The following is a 22184-nucleotide window of genomic DNA, read 5'->3' on the forward strand; positions in this document are numbered from 1 at the left end:
AGAAGCACTTAAAGAAATGATCAAAATCCTTAGTCATCAAGGAAATGCAAATGAAAAAAACCCTGAGATTCCACCTCACACCAGTGAGAATGGCTAAGATCTAAAACTCAGGTGATAACCAGATGCTGGCAAGGATGTGGAGAAAGAGGAACACTGCTCCATTGTTGGTAGGATTGCAAGCTGGTACAACCACCCTGGCAATCAGCTATTCCTCAGAAAACTAGACCTAGTATTACCTGAGGACCCAGCTATACCACTCCTGGGCATGTACTCAAAAGATGCTCCAACATGTAAGAAGGACACATGCTCCACTAGGTTCATAGCAGCCTTATTTATAACAGCCAGAAGCTGAAAAAAACCCAGATGTCCTTCAAAAGAGAAATGAATACAGAAAATGTGGTACATCTACACAATGGAGTACTACTCAGCTATCAAAATTAATGACTTCATGAAATTCATAGGCAAATGGATGGAACCGGAAAATATCCTGAGTGAGGTAACCCAGTCACAAAAGAAGTCACATGTTATGCACTCACCAATAAGTGGATATTAGCCCAAATGCTCCGAATACCCAAGATACAATTCACAGACCACATGAAGCTCACAAAGAAGGAAGACCAAAGTGTGGATATTTCAGTCTCTCTTAGAAGGGGAAACAAAATATTCAAGGGAAGAAATAAGGAGTTAAAGATTGGAGCAGACACTGAAGGAAAAGCCGTCCAAAGACTGCTCCACCTGGTGATCCTTCCCATATACAGTCACCAAACCCAGACACTATTGAGGATGCCAAGATGTACATGCTGACAGGAGCCTGATACAGCTATCTCCAGAGAGGCTCTGTCAGAGTCTGACAAATACAGAAGTGGATGCTTGCAGCCAACCACTAGACTAAGCACAGGTTCCCCAGTTGAGCAGTTAGAGAAAGGACTGATAGTTTCGAAGAGGTTTGCAACCCATAGGAAGAGCAACAATATCAATCAACTGGTCCTCCCAGAGCTCCCAGGAACTAATCCACCAAGCCCATAGAAGGCCCATGGTTCCAGCCATATATGTAGCTGAGGATGGCCTTTCAGGCATCAATGGGAGGAAAGGCCCTTAGCCCTTTGAAGGCTCAATGCCCCAGTGTAGGAAAATCCCAAGGCAGTGAGGTAGGAGTGGGGGGAGCACTCTCATAGAAGCAGGTGGGGGTAAGATGTGGTAGGGGATTTCCAGAGGGGAAATCAGGAAAGGAGATAACATTTGAAATGTAAATAAATAAAATATGCAAAAATAATTACTAGTGTTAAGACCAAATCTTCCCTTTAGAAGGCTCTCCAATGCAAAGCAACCCTCTGGGTACTACATGTACTCTCTTCTATCTAGTAACCCCTCCCTCATTTCCATCAAGCCTTCTGTTTTACTTTCTTTTCGTGTGCTAGGATTTAAACATGCACTCTACTGTGGATTTCCACTGGGCATCAAATATCCCCTCCCCCAGTGTATCCTTCCTTGTCCCTCTTTCACTTTGTCTAATTAATCTGTGTGCCAAAACCCATGCCAAGCATTAGGGAAGAAATAAAAAATGGGCAAGACTCATGTCCTGTCGTTGAAGGGTTCTAACTCTGAATGGTATATATACATAACAAGTCCCAGGCCAGACTAGAAATTCTCAGACAGGGTGCTGATGGTGCTCACAGAGGGAATTGCTGACTGACAGGCACCCAAAGCTTCATGGATAAGAATATGTCTGAGGTGGATCCTGTGGGAAGAAGGGAACATTTGACAAAGCAAAGACAGGAATGAGTCACTCTAATACAGAATGACAAGCCTAGGGAGCTTCTACTGAATGAAGAAGTATAAGGCATAATAGCTGATGGGTCTCTGTCCTGATTCCCCCTTTTATTCTGTCTATTCAAGTTTAGTACTCACATAGGCCTTCAGTATGAACTTCAAACTACAAGACTGGTAATACCTGTAGTCTCCAATGGGCTGCAGATTTGAGCCCAGGCCCCTTTACTTCTGTTCAAGACTATCCACAGTTGACCTATTCTAGCTTTTTAGGCCCTAGCCTGGTTAACCCCTTCTCTCAAAACATGTTTTCCCTTCTACAGATGTTATACCTATGCTTAAGTAGTGTCGGTAGATGACCTACTTGTCATCTACCTATACTGTCCTTGCTCCCACCCTCACCCTCATACCCTCCAGTAAGAGACACCTGCCTTAAAAGGCCTTGTTCAAATACTGCTTTCTTTAAGATATTCTAAGTTAACCCCAAAGGAATCCTCCTTTTCCTTCCCCTTCACTCTCCAACATAGTTGGATATTGTCTCTGATGGAGCACTTAAAGGACTCTCCGGGAGCTCTCCTTTTCCCTGAGGTGGTTGTTGTCTGACTTTGTACTTATGAGTTGCTTGAGGGCCCCTCACAAAAATCTGGTTCCTCTTTGTGTGACCTAGAAGTTCTATCTCACTTTACAGAGTGAGCATTTGTTTTAGTTAGTGTTCTAGTGCTGTGAAGAGACACCAAGACCAAGGCAACTCTTATAAAGGATGGCATTTCATTACATCTAGTTTATAGTTTCAAAGTTCTATTTCATTATCATCATGGTGGGAAGCATGGCGGCATGTGGGTAGACATGGTACTAGAGAATAATCTGTGTGTTCTACATATTGATCCACAGGAAAAGATAAAGACACCGGGTCTGGCTTGTGTTTTGAAACCTCAAAACCAGTCCCCAGTGAACCAGTCCCCAGTGAGAGACTTCCTACAACAAAGCTACCTCCCCTAATCCTTCTCAAGTAGTGCCCAGTGCTATACCCTGATGACTAAGCTTTCAAATAAATGAGCCCATGGGAGCCATTCTTATTCAAACCCCTACACTATCCTAAAATTATTTGTTGGACAAATGAATTTATGAAGCATGGTTTCTTTGGCTGAGTATCCTCTTTGTCCATTCCTTCTCTGTTCTCCCCCCATTACAAACAGGCAAGTGCTGTTTAGAAATTTGCATTTAGGTTTTTCCTTATGATATTAAATGGTAAAATAATATTGGGAGCCAGGAGTCAGGAGACCCAGTCTGTATACATTATTAATTCACTCTGGATTTGACTTTGGGTAACTTGTTTTATTCTCTGCATCTCATTTCTTTATCTTCCCAATTGAATAGGAGATTTAAAGGGTTGGAATTTATAATAAAGTAAAATGGCTTGGAATCAAGCAGGCCTGGGTTTGAATTTTGATTGCCAGTTATTAACTGTGAAAGCTATTTTACACCTCTGAGCTTTACTTTGCTCATTGGTAAAGGTGAAATGGTTAACCCCTACTTTGCAGGACTGATATGAGGGAGGAAATTAGCTGGTACCCATAATGTGAAATCTATTTTTTTTCCACGTGGAGAGGTTTAATGAGAGAAAAGGGGAAAGGTGGCCAGTGATGGGCACATTGAGCTGGGAGATGGGGAAGGTGGTAAGAGCAGCGAAGAACAAAGAGTAAGAGAGAAGTAAGAGGGGAATAAGAGCGAGAAATCTTATATATACATTTTCCAGCTATAAATTATACCTTCTACCTCTGAGATTCCTTCCAGCAGAAACATGTTTTTGGCCACTGCAACCTTCCCAACATTTTCACTAGCGTTTTCTGTTTTCAGTGTTTAATTTAGGTCAGTATCGACGAGAGGCAGTGAGTTACAGGAACTATGAATTCTTTCGCCCAGACAACACAGAGGCCCAGCTTATCAGGAAGTAAGTAACAGTATTTAAGACTCTGTACTGCCCCTTGGCTGAGTGGGGCCTGTCTTTATATCATAAGAGAGTGGTATAGAGAAACCCACTTTTCCAGGGTGTCCATACTTTTGACATTACAACCCAGCATAGCCATCTACAGTATTGGTTCTTGAGAATTCCTCAGTCAAGTTATGAATAGGGAAAAATGCAGAAATTCTCAAAAATTTTAAAGGAAGTTTACAGTCTGTGTTGGGTCACATTTCATAGTTAGCCTAGGCCATGAGTTGAACGCCTTTGTGCCCAGTCTTTCTGTCAGCCTACTCAACATCTGCTCTAGTCATAGCCATTTTCTCTCAAGAAGGTTTTCCAGGCCTGTATTTCTGGTAAGCAAGCATAGGAATATCTTCTCCTCGCACTTGAGATGAGTGTTTCCCAAGCTTCAGTCTCTGTCTCATCACTTCAGCTTTAAAGTCTCTTTTACCTATGTGTTTGGAAGTACTTGTAGATGCAACCTGGCTCTGAACCTCTTATCTGGGTCTTCACTACAGAACCCAATAACCAATAAGAAATATTTTGCTGAAACCTAAGTACATTATCACTGTTATACCTGTGCTTAAAATATTGCCTATGCCAAGAATTCGTTTTAACTCAAAGAGCACATCCATCCCTATGCCTTACCCATGTACATTAACCAATTCAGCTTTAGCTCCAGTAGCACACAGTTAGATCCCTAAAACTATGGTGATTTCATTGTTCAGTTTTTCTTGGGCATGTCTCCTCATGTTCAGCTTCTAAGCATACACACAGAGCCAGTTTCAACTCTGACCCCTTTATTAGAACAGAGGGCACCGTTCTAGATGTTCGATGGATAGGTGAACTATGTAGATGTTCAACAGAGAGATGCTTTGTAAGAGAACTGCAGTGAGAGGAACTGATCCTGAGGATAGGGATTCTCTGCTTCTTTCTCTGTTTTTCAGGCAGTGTGCTCTAGCAGCCCTAAAGGATGTCCATAAGTATCTCAGCCGCGAGGAAGGTCATGTTGCGGTAAATAATCTTCCATTTTCCCCCTCAGGCTATCTGTTTGTATGGAAAGTAGATAATATGTGCTAAGTACTTAGTTATGGTATATATTATTCTAAGTACTTTGTTTATATTAATAATTTAATTCAAACTACCCCATGAAATGTGACATTATTATCCTCTATTTTAGATACCAAAAGAACTACCATGAAAAAATTATTTCCCAGGGTGGTATAATATGTATGTGGCAAGAGGTTGGGGATTTAGCTCAGTGGTAGAGCACTTGCCTAGCAAGTGCAAGGCCCTGGGTTCAGTCCCCAGCTCCGGGAAAAAAATATGTTTGTGGCAGGGCCAGATTATATAATTATAGAATCCATACCCTTAAGTCCTGTGTTTCATTGACTTGCCATCAAGATTCAGTGGTACAAAAATTTAAGACTATGGTACAAATATTGCTTTCGTTCCTTTTTTCAAAATGTTATAAACTTTTTTATTAAAAATCATTGCAAACAAATACAAATACTATACCAAGATAACAAGACCCAAAGTCTATGTAACTCCATGAGCTTCTATACAGTGCAGAACAGAAGCTGTGAAATACATTTCTTTCTAAATTGAAATTTGCTTATATATCTCGGCAATGTAATATCTTAAACCCTCAGGTTAGAGATCACCAAATACGCAATAGCCTCTTCTCAGGTGCTAAGGATAGGGAATTTTCCCTATTCCTGGGAGTTTCTAAGGGTTTAAGAAGGAAAGGACTCAATCTGGAAAGCAAGCTGTACTATTGCTCTAACAGCAAGCATGGTTGTTGTCAGAGCAAGTTGTCTTTCGAGGCCTCTTACTTGACCTAGAAAATGATTTTAATAAAACCCCACATTCATAGAGTGTATTACTAAGCAGATAGTATGGTCTCAATGAGTGCTTTTGAAAGTGACGAAATCAAATTCCAAGCCCTTCTTTTTCTTTAAGACTCTGAAGTTCTGCCCCCTCCACTTAGAAAAAGAGTGAGCAAAGAATGTGATTGTATCAACGCTACACTGAGAGTAAGCCTCTCTTATTATATGTCTCCAGGTTTTTGATGCCACCAACACTACCAGAGAACGACGATCGTTGATTCTACAGTTTGCTAAGGAACATGGTTATAAGGTAGAGTGACACAGTCATGCTTATCTAAGACAAAATTCAAAGCAGTCCAAAGCAGGGCATTTAGAACAGCCAATTTGGACACCGTGTCAGTTAGCTTTCAGATTTAGATTCAGCAGAACAGAACAGGGGAGGTGCCACATTAGATATCGGAAGATGATTACCGACAGACTGACACTGAGGTGGCAAGGATGGAGTCAGGAGAAACATATGTTAGAACCAAAAGTCAGCAGAAGTCTGGGGCAATCCAATTAGAGCTAGGCTGCTGCATAGGAGTCCGAATTCTGAAAGAACCATTATGTGAAAGCATTGCTTTTACTAATGTCCCTAGGGATGATTCAGGCTATCAAGAATGGGTAATCCTGTTTAGCTCCCAGGAAACATAATGCCCTGATGGAAGGTTCTCTTTTTCTCTTATAGGTCTTCTTTATTGAGTCTATTTGTAATGACCCCGAAATCATTGCAGAAAACATCAAGGTAAGGAACACCAATTATCTTTCTTCCTTATTCTTTGCAAAATAAGCATTGATATATGTGTATATATATATATATATATGTACACATATATTATGCATATATGTTCTTAACATGAATGTGGAATGCACATGACATTATATATATGTGGAAGTCAGAGATAACTTCGGGTGTCAGTCCTCACCTTCTACCTTGTTTAAAGTAGGGTCTCTTGTTCTCTGTTGTATGTTCTAAGCTAGCTGGCCCTCAAGCTTCTAAGGTATTCTACCTGTCATTTTACAGTAGAAGCACTGGGGTTACAGATGCATATCACTACGTTCAGCTCTATGTGCATTTAAGGAATCTGAACTTAGATCCTCATACTTGTGTGGCAAGCTCTTTACCCACTAAGTCATCTCCCAGCCTTTAATCCTCTGTATTTTGTCCTAGGCCTGGGTCATACCTAAAAGACTACTAAACTTAAAGAAAGCATTTTCCCTGAGATGCACCCACTTTGTATAAGAAGAACATTCATGCCCACAATGTTCCTATAAAGTTACACGAAGCCAGCATATATAGAGCCCTTATGTTCCTTTAAAGTTACATGAAACCAACGTATATAAAGCCCTTAGAATGCATCAACCATTAGGCTCGACTCTAATTTTTTTCACAGAACCTTCATGTTAGAGATTCTTTCCCTGTTATAGAGGGGAAACTGAGGAACAAAGAGTAGTTGGCAAAGGGTGGTTCAGCTCAGAAAAAAAAATGGAAGTAGGTAGGAGTGTACCCCAGGCTTGTCTGTCTTTCACAAAAGCCCATGTTCTGCATTATACCCAAGATCTTGCACCAGAATCATTGCTACTTTAAGACTTCGAGCTGGAGAGATGGCTCGGTGGTTAAGGGCACTGACCACTCTTCCAGAGGTTCTGAGTTCAAATCCCAGCAACCACATGGTGGTTCACAGCCAACTGTAATGGGATCTGATGCCCTCTTCTGGTATGTGTTAAGAGAGCAACAGTGTACTCATATACATAAAGTAAATAAAAAAAGTGGGGGTTCGGGATTTAGCTCAGTGGTAGAGCGCTTGCCTAGGAAGCACAAGGCCCTGGGTTCGGTCCCCAGCTCTGAAAAAAAAGAACCAAAAAAAAAAAAAAAGAAAGAAAGAAAAAGAAAAAGAAGACGCACAGAGGAATCAGAGGAATCAGCAATATTTTGGGTTGGGGATTTAGCTCAGTGGTAGAGCGCTTGCCTAGCAACTGCAAGGCCCTGGGTTCGGTCCCCAGCTCCGGAAAAAAAAAGAAAAAAGAAAAAAAAAGACTTCGAACTGCATGGTCCAGAATTAGATCACTTGCAAACTTTGGTTGTTCCCTGCCCCTTCAAATTAGTAGAGTTAAAGGGCATAAGAGACCTTAAAGGCCATCTCTTTCAACCTTTCATCAAGTACTTAAAATATCATCCAAGTATTTGTCTAATAGCGAATTAAAAATTTCAAAAGTGAAGTTTTGAAATTTCAAAGTGAAATTTCACTAATCAAAGTGAAATTTTTCTCCCTGTAACTTCTACCCCTCATTCCTATTTCTATCTCTTGGGATATCTAGCATCTTCAGATCTTTTGTCTCTTTATCCACTCAATTATCCATCCATTTATTGATTCAGGTATACAGGTGATACTGTATACCTCGATAGCCATTATGAGCTTTAAGGATCTAACAACTGAAATCCCTTCTGTTGAACTCACAGTCTAATTACTGACACTGGCAAATATATAGACAGAACTTTAGATTAGAACTGCGGTAAGGGGGAAAGGAAGGTTGTAGGAACATGGCGGTGAGGGCCCACCTTACATGTGGTGGTATGCCTTCAAGGGCCTCCTAGAGGTAGCAGCCACATCCTGATAGATGCATAGGAGTTTTTACATGTAAAGAATTGAAATGGGGAATAGCATACACTAGATATGGTCTCTCCAGGGAACCATAAATAGTTTAGACCTGATAAGGCAAGAATGTCTGTCCAGATAGGAGAGCAGTAAGAGGTGGTAGTAAAAGGCAGTCGAGATGTCATGATCTATTTGCTGAAATAGTTCATACTTAGTCTTAAAAGCCACATGGAAATAGTGAAAGAATTCAGATATGAAACACCTGTTGTCAAATATGCATTTTATAAATATCCTTCTGGGCCGGGGAGATGGTTCAGTGGGTAAAGCTGCTTGGCACACAAGCTTAATAGCCTGAGTTCTATCCCCAGAACTTATAGTTAGGTAGACGGAGAGAACCAACTTCACAACGTTGTCCTCTGTTTTCCATACATGCACCATGACATGCATATGTACCCCAATACTACATCATACACATGTAAATGCAAATAATAATAATATAATGAATTAAACATTTTAAAGGAATTCCTTTAAAAGAATACCAGCAATCAGTCACAAAGTTGTAGTGAGCATAGGAAAAAATGGCTATTTAGAAGGAGGTTAGAGAGGCTTAGTTCCTGCTAGCAAGTGAGATTCCTTGTAGGCTCAAGTGATTGAGTGGAGCACTGTGAAATATAGGAGGAGAAGGTCAATACTGGGGATTAGGAGATGCCAGCCTTTGAGAAATCCAACAACAGCATGCCTGTTTTCTCAGCAATGACTAATTACACAAGAGCCTTTATGATATCAAGTCACAACATCTGATACTTCTGTATCACACCTTCCTGTCTTCTTATAAATGTTTTTAAGCAATGTGTTCCTGGAGTAAATAGATTGTAACATACAGCCCAACTTAAGCAAAACCCTTTGTCAAACTACATTTCCTTGCCTTTGCAATGGGATGTGTGATAGTTGTCTATGAAGGTCATTCGCAAGTATAATATCAGTCTCTCAGTCTCTCTCTCTCTCTCTCTCTCTCTCTCTCTCTCTCTCTCTCTCTCTCTCTCTCTCTCTCTCTCTTTCCTTCCCACCTTCTCACAGCAAGTGAAACTTGGTAGTCCTGATTACATAGACTGTGACCAAGAAAAGGTTTTGGAAGACTTTCTAAAGAGAATAGAGTGCTATGAGATCAACTACCAACCTTTGGATGAGGAATTGGACAGGTAAGAGCCCAACACCTCCTGGAGCCTTAGTCCAGTTTTCATATCTTATGGGACCTAAGGAAATGTCCTCTTAAGGGCCCTACCTTTTCTATCTATAATATCAGAAGTGGGACTTTATGTCTTTATGACTCCCTTCAGTCCAACTTTCCATGAGGCAGTGTTACCTTGATGTGGGCAGCATTCATCCACTTCATATACTTTTCAAATTGCCTCTTACTGCTATCTCTTACCACTTGCCTATTTGGATACACATTTTGCCATTTCAGATCTAAATTACATATACTTCCCTGGAGATAGCTTATTTCGTGTATGTTTTTCCCCATATGAGTAGAGTTGTGCCTTCTTGTGCTATACGTGCAGATTAGGACTTTGCCCTCTAAGAACAAATGCCTCTATTCTGTGGGTATTACTGTTGTTATTGCAAAAAGTACTCTTTTCACGTGGACGGTACCTCAGCACCCAAACAGATTCCGTTCTTTCTTTAATCACATTTCCACAGTATCCCCATAAAAGTAGCTGCAGTAGACCTGATTTTCATAAATTTCCAAAAGGAGGAAGGTGAATCTTAGGAAGCTAAAACTACTTCTAGCCTTCCACCACAAGCCAGAGGTGCATCAGAAGTCTAACCATATATTCTGCCTCCTTTCATTTCTCTTCTCGTTACCCTCATATATCTCTTCAATCTGCAAGTCTTTGGAAGCTTTGCTTTGCATGCAGAAGGCGGAAATAGGGACAAGTAGGATGGGTTCTGTCCTTGGGTAGCTTCTATAGAGTCTTGCATATAGAGAGATATAAGCAATAAGCAATGCCATGTATAAGCAGTAAAATAAAAAATTTTCTTTCATAATACTAGCTACAGATAGGGAAGTACTGGCTGGCAGTTTAAGGCAGATGTGACTTTAGATGTAAAATGTTCAAAGAAACTCACAATCTTCAAAATGGGTTCCAATGAAAACAGAATCTGGATACCAATATTCTTTAAAAGCTCGAAGTATAAAAAGGGATGCAAGTGGTCATCAATACCCTAAGAAGTCTAAAAGCATCGTCTCAGTCTTACCCAATGGCCATGTAAGGTGATGAGTATGCCAGTTCATAGTTTTGAAAACTGACAACCAGGATTCAGTTCAAAGGCTTGCCTGCGGACACACAGCGAATCATCAACACGTTCTACACTAAACAATGCCTGCATTTTCCATATTTTAGCCTGGTTTTACCTCTTGACATCCTTTTATCATAAGAAATATCAAACGGGACTTGCATATTCAGCACAAGGGCCATGTCCTTCATGTTTAATTTCACAGATTACTCACTTTACATGCTCCCTGATCAAAGATACACCTTTTTCTCTCAGGAAGGCATGTGATGGAATGGGGTTCTTTATGCTTTGAGAAAAGTGTGGACTTTTCAAATTCTACAAATGTACTATGTGGGCTAACAGCATACAATGAAGAGATCTTGAAAGAAGGGGGCTGAAGAGAAAGAATGACATTAAGAAAGCCTCCAGACTTGGATGGAGGCTTCCCCAGCGGAAGCCTCTGAACACCTAGAGGAGCACTGTTGGGTTTTGTTTCTTTCTGTTACTCTTTAATGAGTCCATTGGGACTAAAGAAGATGTATAGAGAAAGCCAACTTTATTTGTTTCTCCATTAATAGACATTTATGCTATTTATGCATGATGGCAAGTTTTTGCAGTGTCTAAGGAAGCCAAAGAGGCAAAGCTGTCCCTGTTTTGCTACAATGCCCAGTTATTTGGAGACGGTGGTGTGGACATAGTTGGCACCAGTTGTGGGAGCAGTAAACCAGATGATTGGAGGAACTCACAGCAGGGGACTTGGCACACGTTGGAGAGAGAATGTCTGGAAGAGCTAGGTAATTCAGTAGGCAAGCAAAACATCAGCAAATCTGGATCTTCCAAAATAAGAAGAAAAGTGTCCTACAGCTATTTAACAATTAGTATATAAAAGTAGCAACAAGAAAAAGGTAGAAAAATAAAACTAGAACTTTATAGGGCCTCATTAGTACAGTTTATATATTTTATTTTAAATTGCACTGGTTGGGAGATGAACATGAACTTTTATAATAATTTGGTATTATGCAACTGTAAATGACTTTATATAGCTCTATACTCTAAGATTTCTTAGAGAAGATAGTAAATGCCCTACCTTCTATGGGTATTATATTTCAATGGCTTTTAAAAGATGTATACATAGGAACTCAACTTTGGGAACCAGCAAGCAACATCCTTTCAAGCAAAATGAAAGTACTTTGTGACAGCCTGCCTAATTAACTCAAGAATACAAAAAAAGATGTACAGAGAATATTCCAAGTACAACAGCAGTACAAGAATTAAAAAGTCATGGGTAAAGTGTCGTGCTGTGAGGTGAGGCTATCACGGAGGGTCTAGTATTAGGAACAGGCAATAGCCAGGCAACAAGATTGCATCAGAGACATTCTGCTCTAAGGCTCTGGGGTTCTGAGACAGACCTCTGGAGTGGGACACAATCTATGGCAAATTGCTTTTCTGTGTGCTTCAGACATTTTACATGATGATCTCTTCTCCGAATGATGGCTATGAGGATTCATGCATCTTAAAGTCCCCCAGTCTCTGCAAGATACACAAAAAATATTCAGCAGATGCAAGTGTTCTGTGGGAGCCACTGCACATGGATCCCAGAGCTGCAAAGGGTGAGGCCGTAGATGTAAAGCACTTCCCTCTAGGAAGATCAAGGAAACAACTCTTGGAAACCAAAACTATCAGCAGCCTCATTGACCCTGAGCCACTCATGTCACCCTTGATTCTGGCTCCCACGCCCCTTCCCATGGAGCTCTCTCAGATTCTTAAATAACTAGAGGATTTACAGCTGTTACAGAAGATAGATAAGTCTTAGTTCATGCTCTAAGTCTTCTGATCCACTGGTTTCCTCACTCCTGCCTCCCTGCTCCTCATCCCTGTCTCTCTCCTCCTCCCTCCTCCCCCCTGCTCCTCATCCCTGCCTCCCTGCTCCTCCCTCCTCCCTGCTACTCATCCCTGCCTCCCTGCTCATCCTTGCTCCTCCCTCCCCCCTCCCTGCTCCTCCAGAGACAGACTGTTGTATTTGATTATTACTCAGTGTATAGTTACTACAGCTGTGCACCTAAGAAAGGGACCACTAGGAACTTGGTGCCAGGACCACAAGTTTGCCAGTGATGTTTTGGACTATTTCTATATCCCTTCATACCAATACTTGGCATACTATATGGTTTGTGACAAGAATATTGACTTATTATCCACGTGTTTCCAAGTGTTTGATTCTAACTGTTGTAAGAGTTCTCAAAGGGCAGATAAGCTCTACCTAAATAAAGCACAGTGCATTATTCAGATAAAAGAACTTGGGAATTGCATTGTGATTAAGAAAGGTCAAATGACAGGTTGACTCAAGCTGAAGAAAGGAGATGGTAGCCGGTGAAGAGCTCCTTGGAGTTGTCAGGAACAGAATCTCTAGATCATATACCCAGAACAAGACTCAGTATAACACCTTGTTAGATAGGAGCTGAAATACAGAGGCTTGGAAACAGAGCATGTGGTTGGGACTTTTTCTTGGGATCAACCTTTCCTACTATCAGCACCTAAGCTATGCTTGCTCCTGCTTGGGTCTGGCCCAGCCACCTGTCCTACATCAAGATCTTCGACGTGGGCACACGCTACATGGTAAATCGAGTGCAGGACCACGTTCAGAGCCGTACAGCCTACTACCTCATGAACATCCATGTCACACCTCGATCTATCTACCTATGCCGCCATGGTGAGAGTGAACTCAACCTTAGAGGCCGCATTGGAGGTGACTCTGGCCTCTCAGCTCGGGGCAAGCAGGTAAGGAGGGCTTCAGAGACTCGTGTGTAGATTAGGCTAGGCTAGATGGCCAATGGCTGGGTTTTGAGAGGAAGTATCCCTTGATGAGAAAGAAGTAAATTATGATCAATCCTCCTCTTCCACCATCAGTCATGAGTCCTGTCACAGACATTGAATGGCTCCCACAGACCTACTGCTTCTGCAAGACCAGTTACATAACCCTCCACAGCTGCTCAACTCTGGCTGCTTCTTGAGCTCCATCATAGTGTCCTTCCCCTATCTGATGTCTCCCCATCATTCTCATAGCCCTGTCCTTTGCTGGTGCTCACCTTGCTGTCCTCTTTGGTCCTTCTGCCAGCTGGTAACCCTCAAGTACAGTTGACAGAGGGCCTTAACCTGAATTTCTCTTCTCTGTGACGGTATAGATGTTGTCCCCTACCCCGTTTGAGGAATCATACTGTCCCCACCGTACTATCTCTTCTTGCTCTTCCATTCCCTTTCAAGACCCAACTCTTGCTCCAAGATCTAGTCCCCTATTAAGGCCTCCCTGTTCAGTCCTTGTCTCAGGGGTTGCTGGTCTTTGGGGACATCTCTCCTTAACCAGGTCTGTTACTTTCTCAGGTCATGACTGTCCCTATTCCCAGTGCAGGATAGTAACCTGTCCATCCTAGGTAACTGTTTCGTAAAGGGATTTACTCCCCAGCTTCTGGTCCTTTGCATGGACTTGTTAGCACACATGTTGCCGGATAAAATCACTTTGGGGTGGCATAGGTAGGAAATGAAGCACATCAGGGGCATTCCTGGTTCTTAGTGTCTTTTTTCAAAGTTTTAGTTGGTTTTTTTTTTATATGTATGTGTGTTTTGCCCGCATGCGTGTCTGTGTACCATGCCCATGCCTGGTGTCCACAAAGGCCAAAAGAGGGCATCAGATCCCTTTGAACTGTCCTATGGTACTGGGAACAGCAAAAGCCAGTGCTCCTAACTGCTGAACCCACTCTTCAATCCTTTATTGTCTTTTATTGGATACCTATGCACAGCCACAGTACCATCATATACATATAATTTCTGAATGACATCAGCACTATGAACTGGGCATAACTGTCATAGTTTATGGATAAGGAAGCTGAGTAACAGAAATAGAGAGGAATCTCAGGTCACATGGTCAGTACAGCGCAACATAGGCAAAACTGAAAACTAGGCCTTCCTGCCTTGCTCCAGCACCCCTGCTGGATAGGTAGGAAATGCCCCAGATGCCCTCTGACCTGACTCTAATCTCTCATGAGCTCCAGAACAGAGGCTGAGGTCACTCTAGGTACATTTTCATCTCCAAAAGCTCATGGATATAGATGACTCCTGCCTTACCTGCACAGCTCAGAGCTCAACTGGAAAGGTGGTCATGTTCACATAAATACCACCTGCACACACAAATGTGCATATGTGCACATATCAGACCCAAACCTTCACATTCTTCAGCACAGTGCACCAAGTCTGGCTTTAAAGATCAGTCACTCAATCTCTGTAATTTTCACTTAACTAGCACCTACTGTCTACCAGGGAGCAGTGTACTCATCACGAAGCTCAGAGACACAGCTGGATAACTGAATGATGTTTGCATTTTATGGGCACGATAAGAAGTCGGAGATGGGTACTGTGTAAGGGAGCTGTTGAGATTTACCTTTCTCTTACTCTCCCACACAAGGAAGAACTGACTGCTGACTTGTGTCTATCATACAAATTTGTGCCTGTGCCCATTTCTGCATATGTACCTAGGACATGGCATGTTTGAATAATAACACCTTGTACACAGAAGGAATATGTATCCTTGCATCCTTGAGCTTCCATGACCCTTTGTGGTTCCCTTCTGTACTGCATTGTTTCTCTCCCTAAGTGGATGGATCTTGAAAGCATTAACATTCCAGCACCCAAAACAGGGACATGAATACTAATGTATGTGCAAATGCCCTTTACCTGGGTACCAGGCTGCCCATTCAAGCAATAGGAATCATAGCATCAGAGCATTGTCTTTCAGATCCTTCAATCTATACTTCAGACCACATTCTGGGCACTTCCACTCTTAGAACCCCACTCTGATGGCCTGGAATCTGCTTCAGTGCCTGTATGCATCAGGCTGTTAGTCTCCACCTGAAAACAGGCCATGGTCACAGGGATATTAACCTTTAGACCCATGCATAGCCCTAGGGTTATTCTTTGTGTAGCAAGAGGATCACTGGAGATAGTGCATGACCAGAACTCCATGCTGTGATTTGGTTCACCTCAGACATATAGTAAAGATTCCTAGAAGTGCAGGATGTTGTCAGAAATGGAAGGAGAAAGGATGCAGACCATCACGTAGTTCCACTTGTTCTTAGGATTCACATATGTTAAAGATAGGCATGTTTGAATGAATGATTCACCTAGCAGGGAATGCAGTAAGCAAGTATCACACCCCCATCCCAAGCATGGATACTCTTTTTCTTTCATCTTTAGTCACACAGTAAAGAATATGACTTTTATTTTTAATACTTTGTGATTGCACATATTTGTTAGATACAATTTCTAATTTTCATGCTAATTGTATATTATGTTGTACATGATGAGAACATTCATAATCTTCTAAGGATTTGGAAATACACACCATAAGGATAGCCAGCCTACTGTGCATTGAAACATTAGAACTTATTTTCCTGTCTAATCATAACTATGTACCCATTGATGACTCTCTAACCTAACTTTTTATCCATTGACCCTTCTTTAACTATAACTTTGTATACAGTGATCAGCCTCTCTATAGCTTGCCTTCTCAAGAACTCAGCACCTCAACCTCTACCTTTGACCTGTAGTTCCAGGTTTATTTTTATATAAATTTAACCCCCATTTTCTTTCATGTCCATTAGTACTTCGCCATCATGAGAGATTTGAACTTGTTCTTATGGCTCCCTTTCTCCCCCCTCTGTCCCCCCTATCCTCTCCTTTGTACCCCTAGTATGCCTATGCACTAGCCAACTTCATCCGGTCTCAAGGCATCAGCTCCCTGAAAGTATGGACTAGCCACATGAAGAGGACCATTCAGACCGCTGAAGCCCTAGGTGTCCCCTATGAACAGTGGAAGGCCCTGAATGAGATTGATGCGGTAAGATGGGAAGGGTTAATGTCCCGGCATGGAGGGAGGTGGTAATTCTAGGCTTATCTCATGGGTTACCTCTGCTTCTGGGAACCTAATTAGTTCATCAAATATTTTTATGTTTTTGTTTTGTCTTTTGTCAACCAACCAATGTAAGAGAATATTCTGTGTCTTGGAGATCTGGTGAAGCCCAGCATTAGATTGCTCTATGGGGATGTCTATGGAAGCATTTACATGATTTTTAATTTATATAGGGGGATAGTTCACTGTGAGCAGTACCACCCCTAGGCAGGTATATCTGGGCTGTATACAAAAGCTGTCTTATTTAGGACCCCCGTTGAAGGAATCAGAGAAAGAACTGGAAGAGCTTGAAGGGGCTCGAGACTCCATATGTACAACAATGCCAAGCAACCAGAGCTTCCAGGGACTAAGCCCCTACCCAAAGACTATACATGGACTGACCCTGGACGCTGACCTCATAGGTAGCAATGCATATCCTAGTAAGAGCACCAGTGGAAGGGGAAGCCCTGGGTCCTGCTAAGACTGAACCCCCAGTGAACTAGACTGGTGGGGGGAGGGCGGCAATGGGGGGAGGGTTGGGAGGGGAACACCCATAAGGAAGGGGAGGGGGGAGGGGGATGTTTGCCCGGAAACCGGGAAAGGGAATAACACTCGAAATGTATATAAGAAATACTCAAGTTAATAAAAAAAAAAAAAAGCTGTCTTAATGTGAGCCTGAGGGTATGCTAGTAAGTACATTACCTCCACGGTTCTTGTCTCTGCTCCTGCTTGAGTCCCTGTCCTGAATTCCCTTAATGATGGACTATCACTAGAAGGCTAAACTGAAATAAACCCTTTTCGACCCAAGATGTTTTTGGTTGTTCTCTTGCTGTGAGAAACCAAACTAGACAACTTCTAGAAGGCAGTTGTTATCTTCCACATTTTTCAGATGAGGAAAATAAAACTCATAGAGGTTAAGCAGGGCTGCTTGAAGTCAAAGTAAGAAAGCAATGGCCATTTCCCCTAGCAAAAAGCCTCACAATGAGCTTCAGAACAGAAGATTGAGAACAGTTTAAAGGGATCTCTGGGTACTTCGTGCAAAGTCCATTCAGAAAGCCTGACCCTGCAAAGCTGTTTGTAAGTTCTAAGTATTCTGTTCCTTCTCCCTGAAGGAACCCTGGTAGGTAGTCCAAAAAGACAACAGCCAGAGTCTAGTGACCCTGGGCACCAAACTAGCAGGGTTCAACTGAAAGTCACACACTTTGAAGGAAATGCAGAAACAGCATCACTTTTTACCACCAGCACCAGTAGCTTTGCCTATGGGAATTTCTCAGTAGACTTGGAAGCTCTCAGAATTTGTCTTCCTATTAAAAAATTTACAAGTTTTTGTCTTATGAAGTATCTGTAGGTACATTTTTCCCGGTGATAATAAAATACAGGGAAGGTCAGGAAGTGTACAATATTTCAAATGCACGCAGAGTTTTAGACACCTGCCACAAGTGTGTACAGGTACACACATTCATGTCACAGTCACAAAAGCCTTTTTTTGCCATCAGGCCTGCACCATGTATGCACGGACATCTAGAAACAAATATAAGCACATCAGATACATACATGTATTTCATATGGAGACAGATGAGCAAACCATTGACATGTATACACCACTAATACATAGCTTCAAGTATATTACTGCAAATTCATAGACCTCAAACATAGTCACACAGATACAGATATATAGCAGAAACATAATGCAGAATACCTATGGTCGTGGATATATGCTACCAATACATATGAAGACACACACCACAGCATCACCCACACCCACATGGGCATGTTCTCAGATGGTTAGACATCCTGTACATACACACAGAGACTACAAGCTTACTGCATATGCATAAAGAGATATATACATAAACACAAGGTTTTAAACATATCTCAAGCACACATAATAAGCATGCTACACATGCTTACAATCACAGTACCAAATCCTTATTTGTACATATTTATAGCAACATATACATATACATAATGTATACATACAGAACTATTGAGGCAGTCATAGGAAAATATCATCTACTCAGTCTGAACACACCCATCCATTTGTCCTTACACACACAAGCCACATACCTTACAAGCACATACAAACCAGGCAACAGGTACAACTCAAGAGCTACTACATCCACAGAAACCCAGGTATTACACTATTCCATACTCATTGGTGCCTAAACTGTGTGAGAAGCTGTGTTGATTTCCCCTGTTCAATATATTATTCACAAATACTTTTTATAGGGTGTCTGTGAAGAGATGACCTATGAAGAAATTCAGGAACACTACCCTGAGGAATTTGCACTACGGGACCAGGATAAATATCGTTACCGCTATCCCAAGGGAGAGGTAACGTTTGATGGGTGACCTAACTCCTAGGACTCCTCCCCTGTATCCTCATTCCAACTGCCAGAGTTTTGGAAATACCTTTAGAAACAAGGCAAAGTGTGTTTTCAGTAGCTGCCATCTGTCAAGGTACATGCCCTTAGATGTAGGCAAGTTATTCCTCTCCTTTTAAAAATACTCATTCATTCATTCATTCATTTGTATATTCGGTCAGTGAGTGAGAGCACACATGCCATGGCCTATGTGCTTGTGGAGGTCAGAGAACAACCAATGGGCCTCAGTTCTCTCCTTCACTGTGTGATTGCTGGGGATCAAACTCACGTCATTAGCTCAGTGATGGGTGCTACGTCCAGCTCCTCCTCACTTTTAAATCCACATATTTGCCTGTTTATAGGCCCTAAGTGTTTTAGAACAACTTTGTCCAGTGTATTGTATTTGCTGTTTTCTTACTGAACAACTTGAAATAGCTCAAAATACTGGAACTCTGTAATATCTTGTTGCCAGCATGCCTCAAGCTCCAGGCTCTCTCAGCAGTTGGCATCATTCCAAGGAACAAAAGCTATTAGTTTAATCAACTTCTTGGTTACCATAAGAACCAGACTATAATTTTCCTGTCTGTGAGATGAATGCTTATTACTTTCAATCCAGCCTCTTCTTAGCACAGTTCTGCATTTTAATGTATTTATTAGTCATACTCCATTTCTGATCCAAAACCCTATGAAAATATGGCCATCTGGGACTATAAAACAGTGGATGTTATGTTCAGTCACAAATCACTTTCATATTTTCATCTTCATCCTCGGAACAGACTTTATAAAGTCAATGTTAATTTGTTCTCATTTTCTTCATATATTTTTAGGCTGTGTTATTAGAGGCATACAAATCAAAAGCAATGTTATCTTCTCACTGAATTACATATTTTCTATTAAGAGTGACTAAGCTTTTTTTTCTTACTAATGCTATTTGCCTAAAATATATTCTAACACATCTCTAGCTCTATGCGGTGGCTTCTAACAATTTGCTGCGTTATTGATTCATTTGTCTCTTATAAGCACTTTATAGTTGGATTTTGTTGTTTTTAATCCAAACCAAAATAAGACTTTTGAATGCTAAGCTTGGTGTATATATTTTAGTGGTATTACTAACATTTGAACATTTATTTCTATTGTCTTGAACTTTCTATGCTTACTTTATTTTTCTCTTGCTTTCCTTAGGAGTGAGTTTTTCATCAATATGGGTTATAATCTGTTTCCAGATTCTTGTGGAGGTTACGCTTAACTTAAAAAAAAAACTCATCATGGTTCTTTCTGTTTTTGAAGATATCCCACTAAGGGTATGAGGTCAAAATATTGTACTTTAAAATTACTCAGAATGATTTGTTGTGTATTGTTATGCAATTGACTTGAACATTTAATTTTTTATACTTCTATTTTAATTGAATTTTTTCATAAAATATATTTTGATTTTTGTTTTCCTTCCGCCAACTCCCAGAACCTCCCTATTTGCCCAACTTTATGTTGTTCCTCTCTCTCTCTCTCTCTCTCTCTCTCTCTCTCTCTCTCTCTCTCTCTCTCTCTGGTCTTTTCAAAAACTGAAAGCTTAAACAAGTAAAAGCCAGTAAGGCAGAAATACCAAAACAAAACAAAAACTTCATACACAAAAAACAAAACCATCAAAAACAGGGACTTAATTTTGTATTGGCCAACTACTCAACTACTTCTGGGTATAGGGTCTACTCTGAAGTGTGGTTGATATAATAGTGACCATCCACTGGAGAAAACTGGTTTTTTTCCCCCTTTGGTCAGTGGGTAGCAGCAGTTGTAAATAGCTTCTTGGTTAGGGGTGGAACCACGTGTCTACTTCTCCATCTCAGTGCTGGAACCCTGTCTAGCTTGACTCTATGCTGATCTTGTACATGTTGTCAGTGTCTCTGAGCTCTAATTTGTTATCAGCCCTGTTGTGTTCAGAAGATAGTTTTCTGGGAGTCATCCATAATCTTTCTGCTTCCTCTTCAACATGATGTCCTTGAGCCTTGAAGGGAAGGGTTCAATGAAGACATCCCATTTAGAACTGAGAGTTCTCTCACCCTCACACATTGCCCTGTTATGGGTCTCTGTGTCATCATGTACTACAAGAAGCTTCTCTGATGGGACTTGAATGAGGCATTGATCTGTGAGTATAGCAAGATGTCAATAGGGGTCATTTTATTGCTGAGTTCCTTTAGCAGAATAATATATTTTACTAACTATAGTATGTATATATATATATATAGTATATATTTCCCCTCCCCCAACTCCTCCCAGATCCTCCCCACCTGTCCAACTTTATGAGAGAGAGATAAAATGAGAATATATGACCTATCTAGTCTCAGGTTCTTGAACATTTTAGCATGTCAAGTATATTCATCTCAGAGAATAAACCTTAAATACAACCAAAAAAAATCTGTTATTCTCATAATGTTTGTGCCACCATTGTACTGGTACATCTTGCAGATCTTGCAGGCAGGTCATTGTTGTAAGTCACAGGGTTCATATCTGGGTAATATTGATGTTTACTTTTCTCCATGTGCATAGCATCTTCTGTCACCATGGATGCTACTCAGTAGGGGTAAAGCTTAGTTGGGTACCAGCTCAATTTCTTTGTGTTTGATGACAAAGTAAGTTGTATCACATTGTGGAGAACAACCAACAGCCTGTAGTGTATTTTGAGTTTCCATGGGACCCATTTGGCCAATGACTCCATAAGATGTAATCCATTTCTGGCACTGGAAGTTTTACTTGGTAACATAAGATGTCTAATTGAGACATTGTCTCCCTTATTAGATGGTGACTCCATTTAAAGTCCTTTCACTTATCTATATGCTTTAAGAAGCTTCTACAGTAGTAGGCTTACCTGGTTTTTTTTTCAAAAAGCCTTTAATGTTAGTTGCCCTTCCCCATATTTCCTCCTTTACTTGCTTACCTATTACCCATCCCTAATGAAGAAGAAACAATATTTTGGAGAGATAAGGGGGAACCTAGAATAGGAACATTTAGTATTTTAATGTATGTGACTAACAAAGTCTAAAATCAATGTCTCTGCTGTTGTCCTAAATAATATAGGATCTTTCAACCTTTGGTTCCTTCCTCTGCTAACTTACATGTTGTATTGTTTTATATGTTCATATAGCCTCAATCTTAATCCCTAAGTAAATTATTACTGTAGTTATTGCAACTACTATTTGATACATCATTTATCTAGATGTTTACTGATCCTTTGATCATTTTGCTTCCTCTATCTCAAGTTCCACTTTGCCATCCTTGGAAGTATGTCTACTGACAATCTATCAGTAGTGCTGTCACCCTTCCTCTCACCTGAAAGTGTCCTGTGGTTGCATCCTCAAGCAACCTGGTAGCATAGAAAGCTCTCAGGTTACTGTTGTTTTCTCAGCACTCTGAAGAGATGTCTCT

At 41.0% G+C, this 22184-nt stretch overlaps 1 protein-coding gene across 8 annotated transcripts in view; it reads left to right on the forward strand.

Moving 5' to 3' along the window:
* The window catches only part of Pfkfb1 (6-phosphofructo-2-kinase/fructose-2,6-biphosphatase 1), a 53666-nt gene that overhangs the window by 25348 nt on the left and 6134 nt on the right, over positions 1-22184 (forward strand). For all 8 annotated transcript variants that reach the window (NM_001435552.1, XM_087599100.1, XM_087599101.1 and 5 more), the window contains 8 exon segments: positions 3625-3718; positions 4678-4744; positions 5795-5869; positions 6287-6343; positions 9273-9394; positions 13037-13244; positions 16207-16353; positions 18634-18738. In NM_001435552.1, coding sequence (NP_001422481.1) covers positions 3625-3718; positions 4678-4744; positions 5795-5869; positions 6287-6343; positions 9273-9394; positions 13037-13244; positions 16207-16353; positions 18634-18738 — 875 coding nt within the window.

The sequence above is a fragment of the Rattus norvegicus genome, chromosome X (assembly GCF_021556685.1).
Source record: "Rattus norvegicus strain SHRSP/BbbUtx chromosome X, alternate assembly SHRSP_T2T, whole genome shotgun sequence".
In the NCBI taxonomy this organism is placed as follows: domain Eukaryota; kingdom Metazoa; phylum Chordata; class Mammalia; order Rodentia; family Muridae; genus Rattus; species Rattus norvegicus.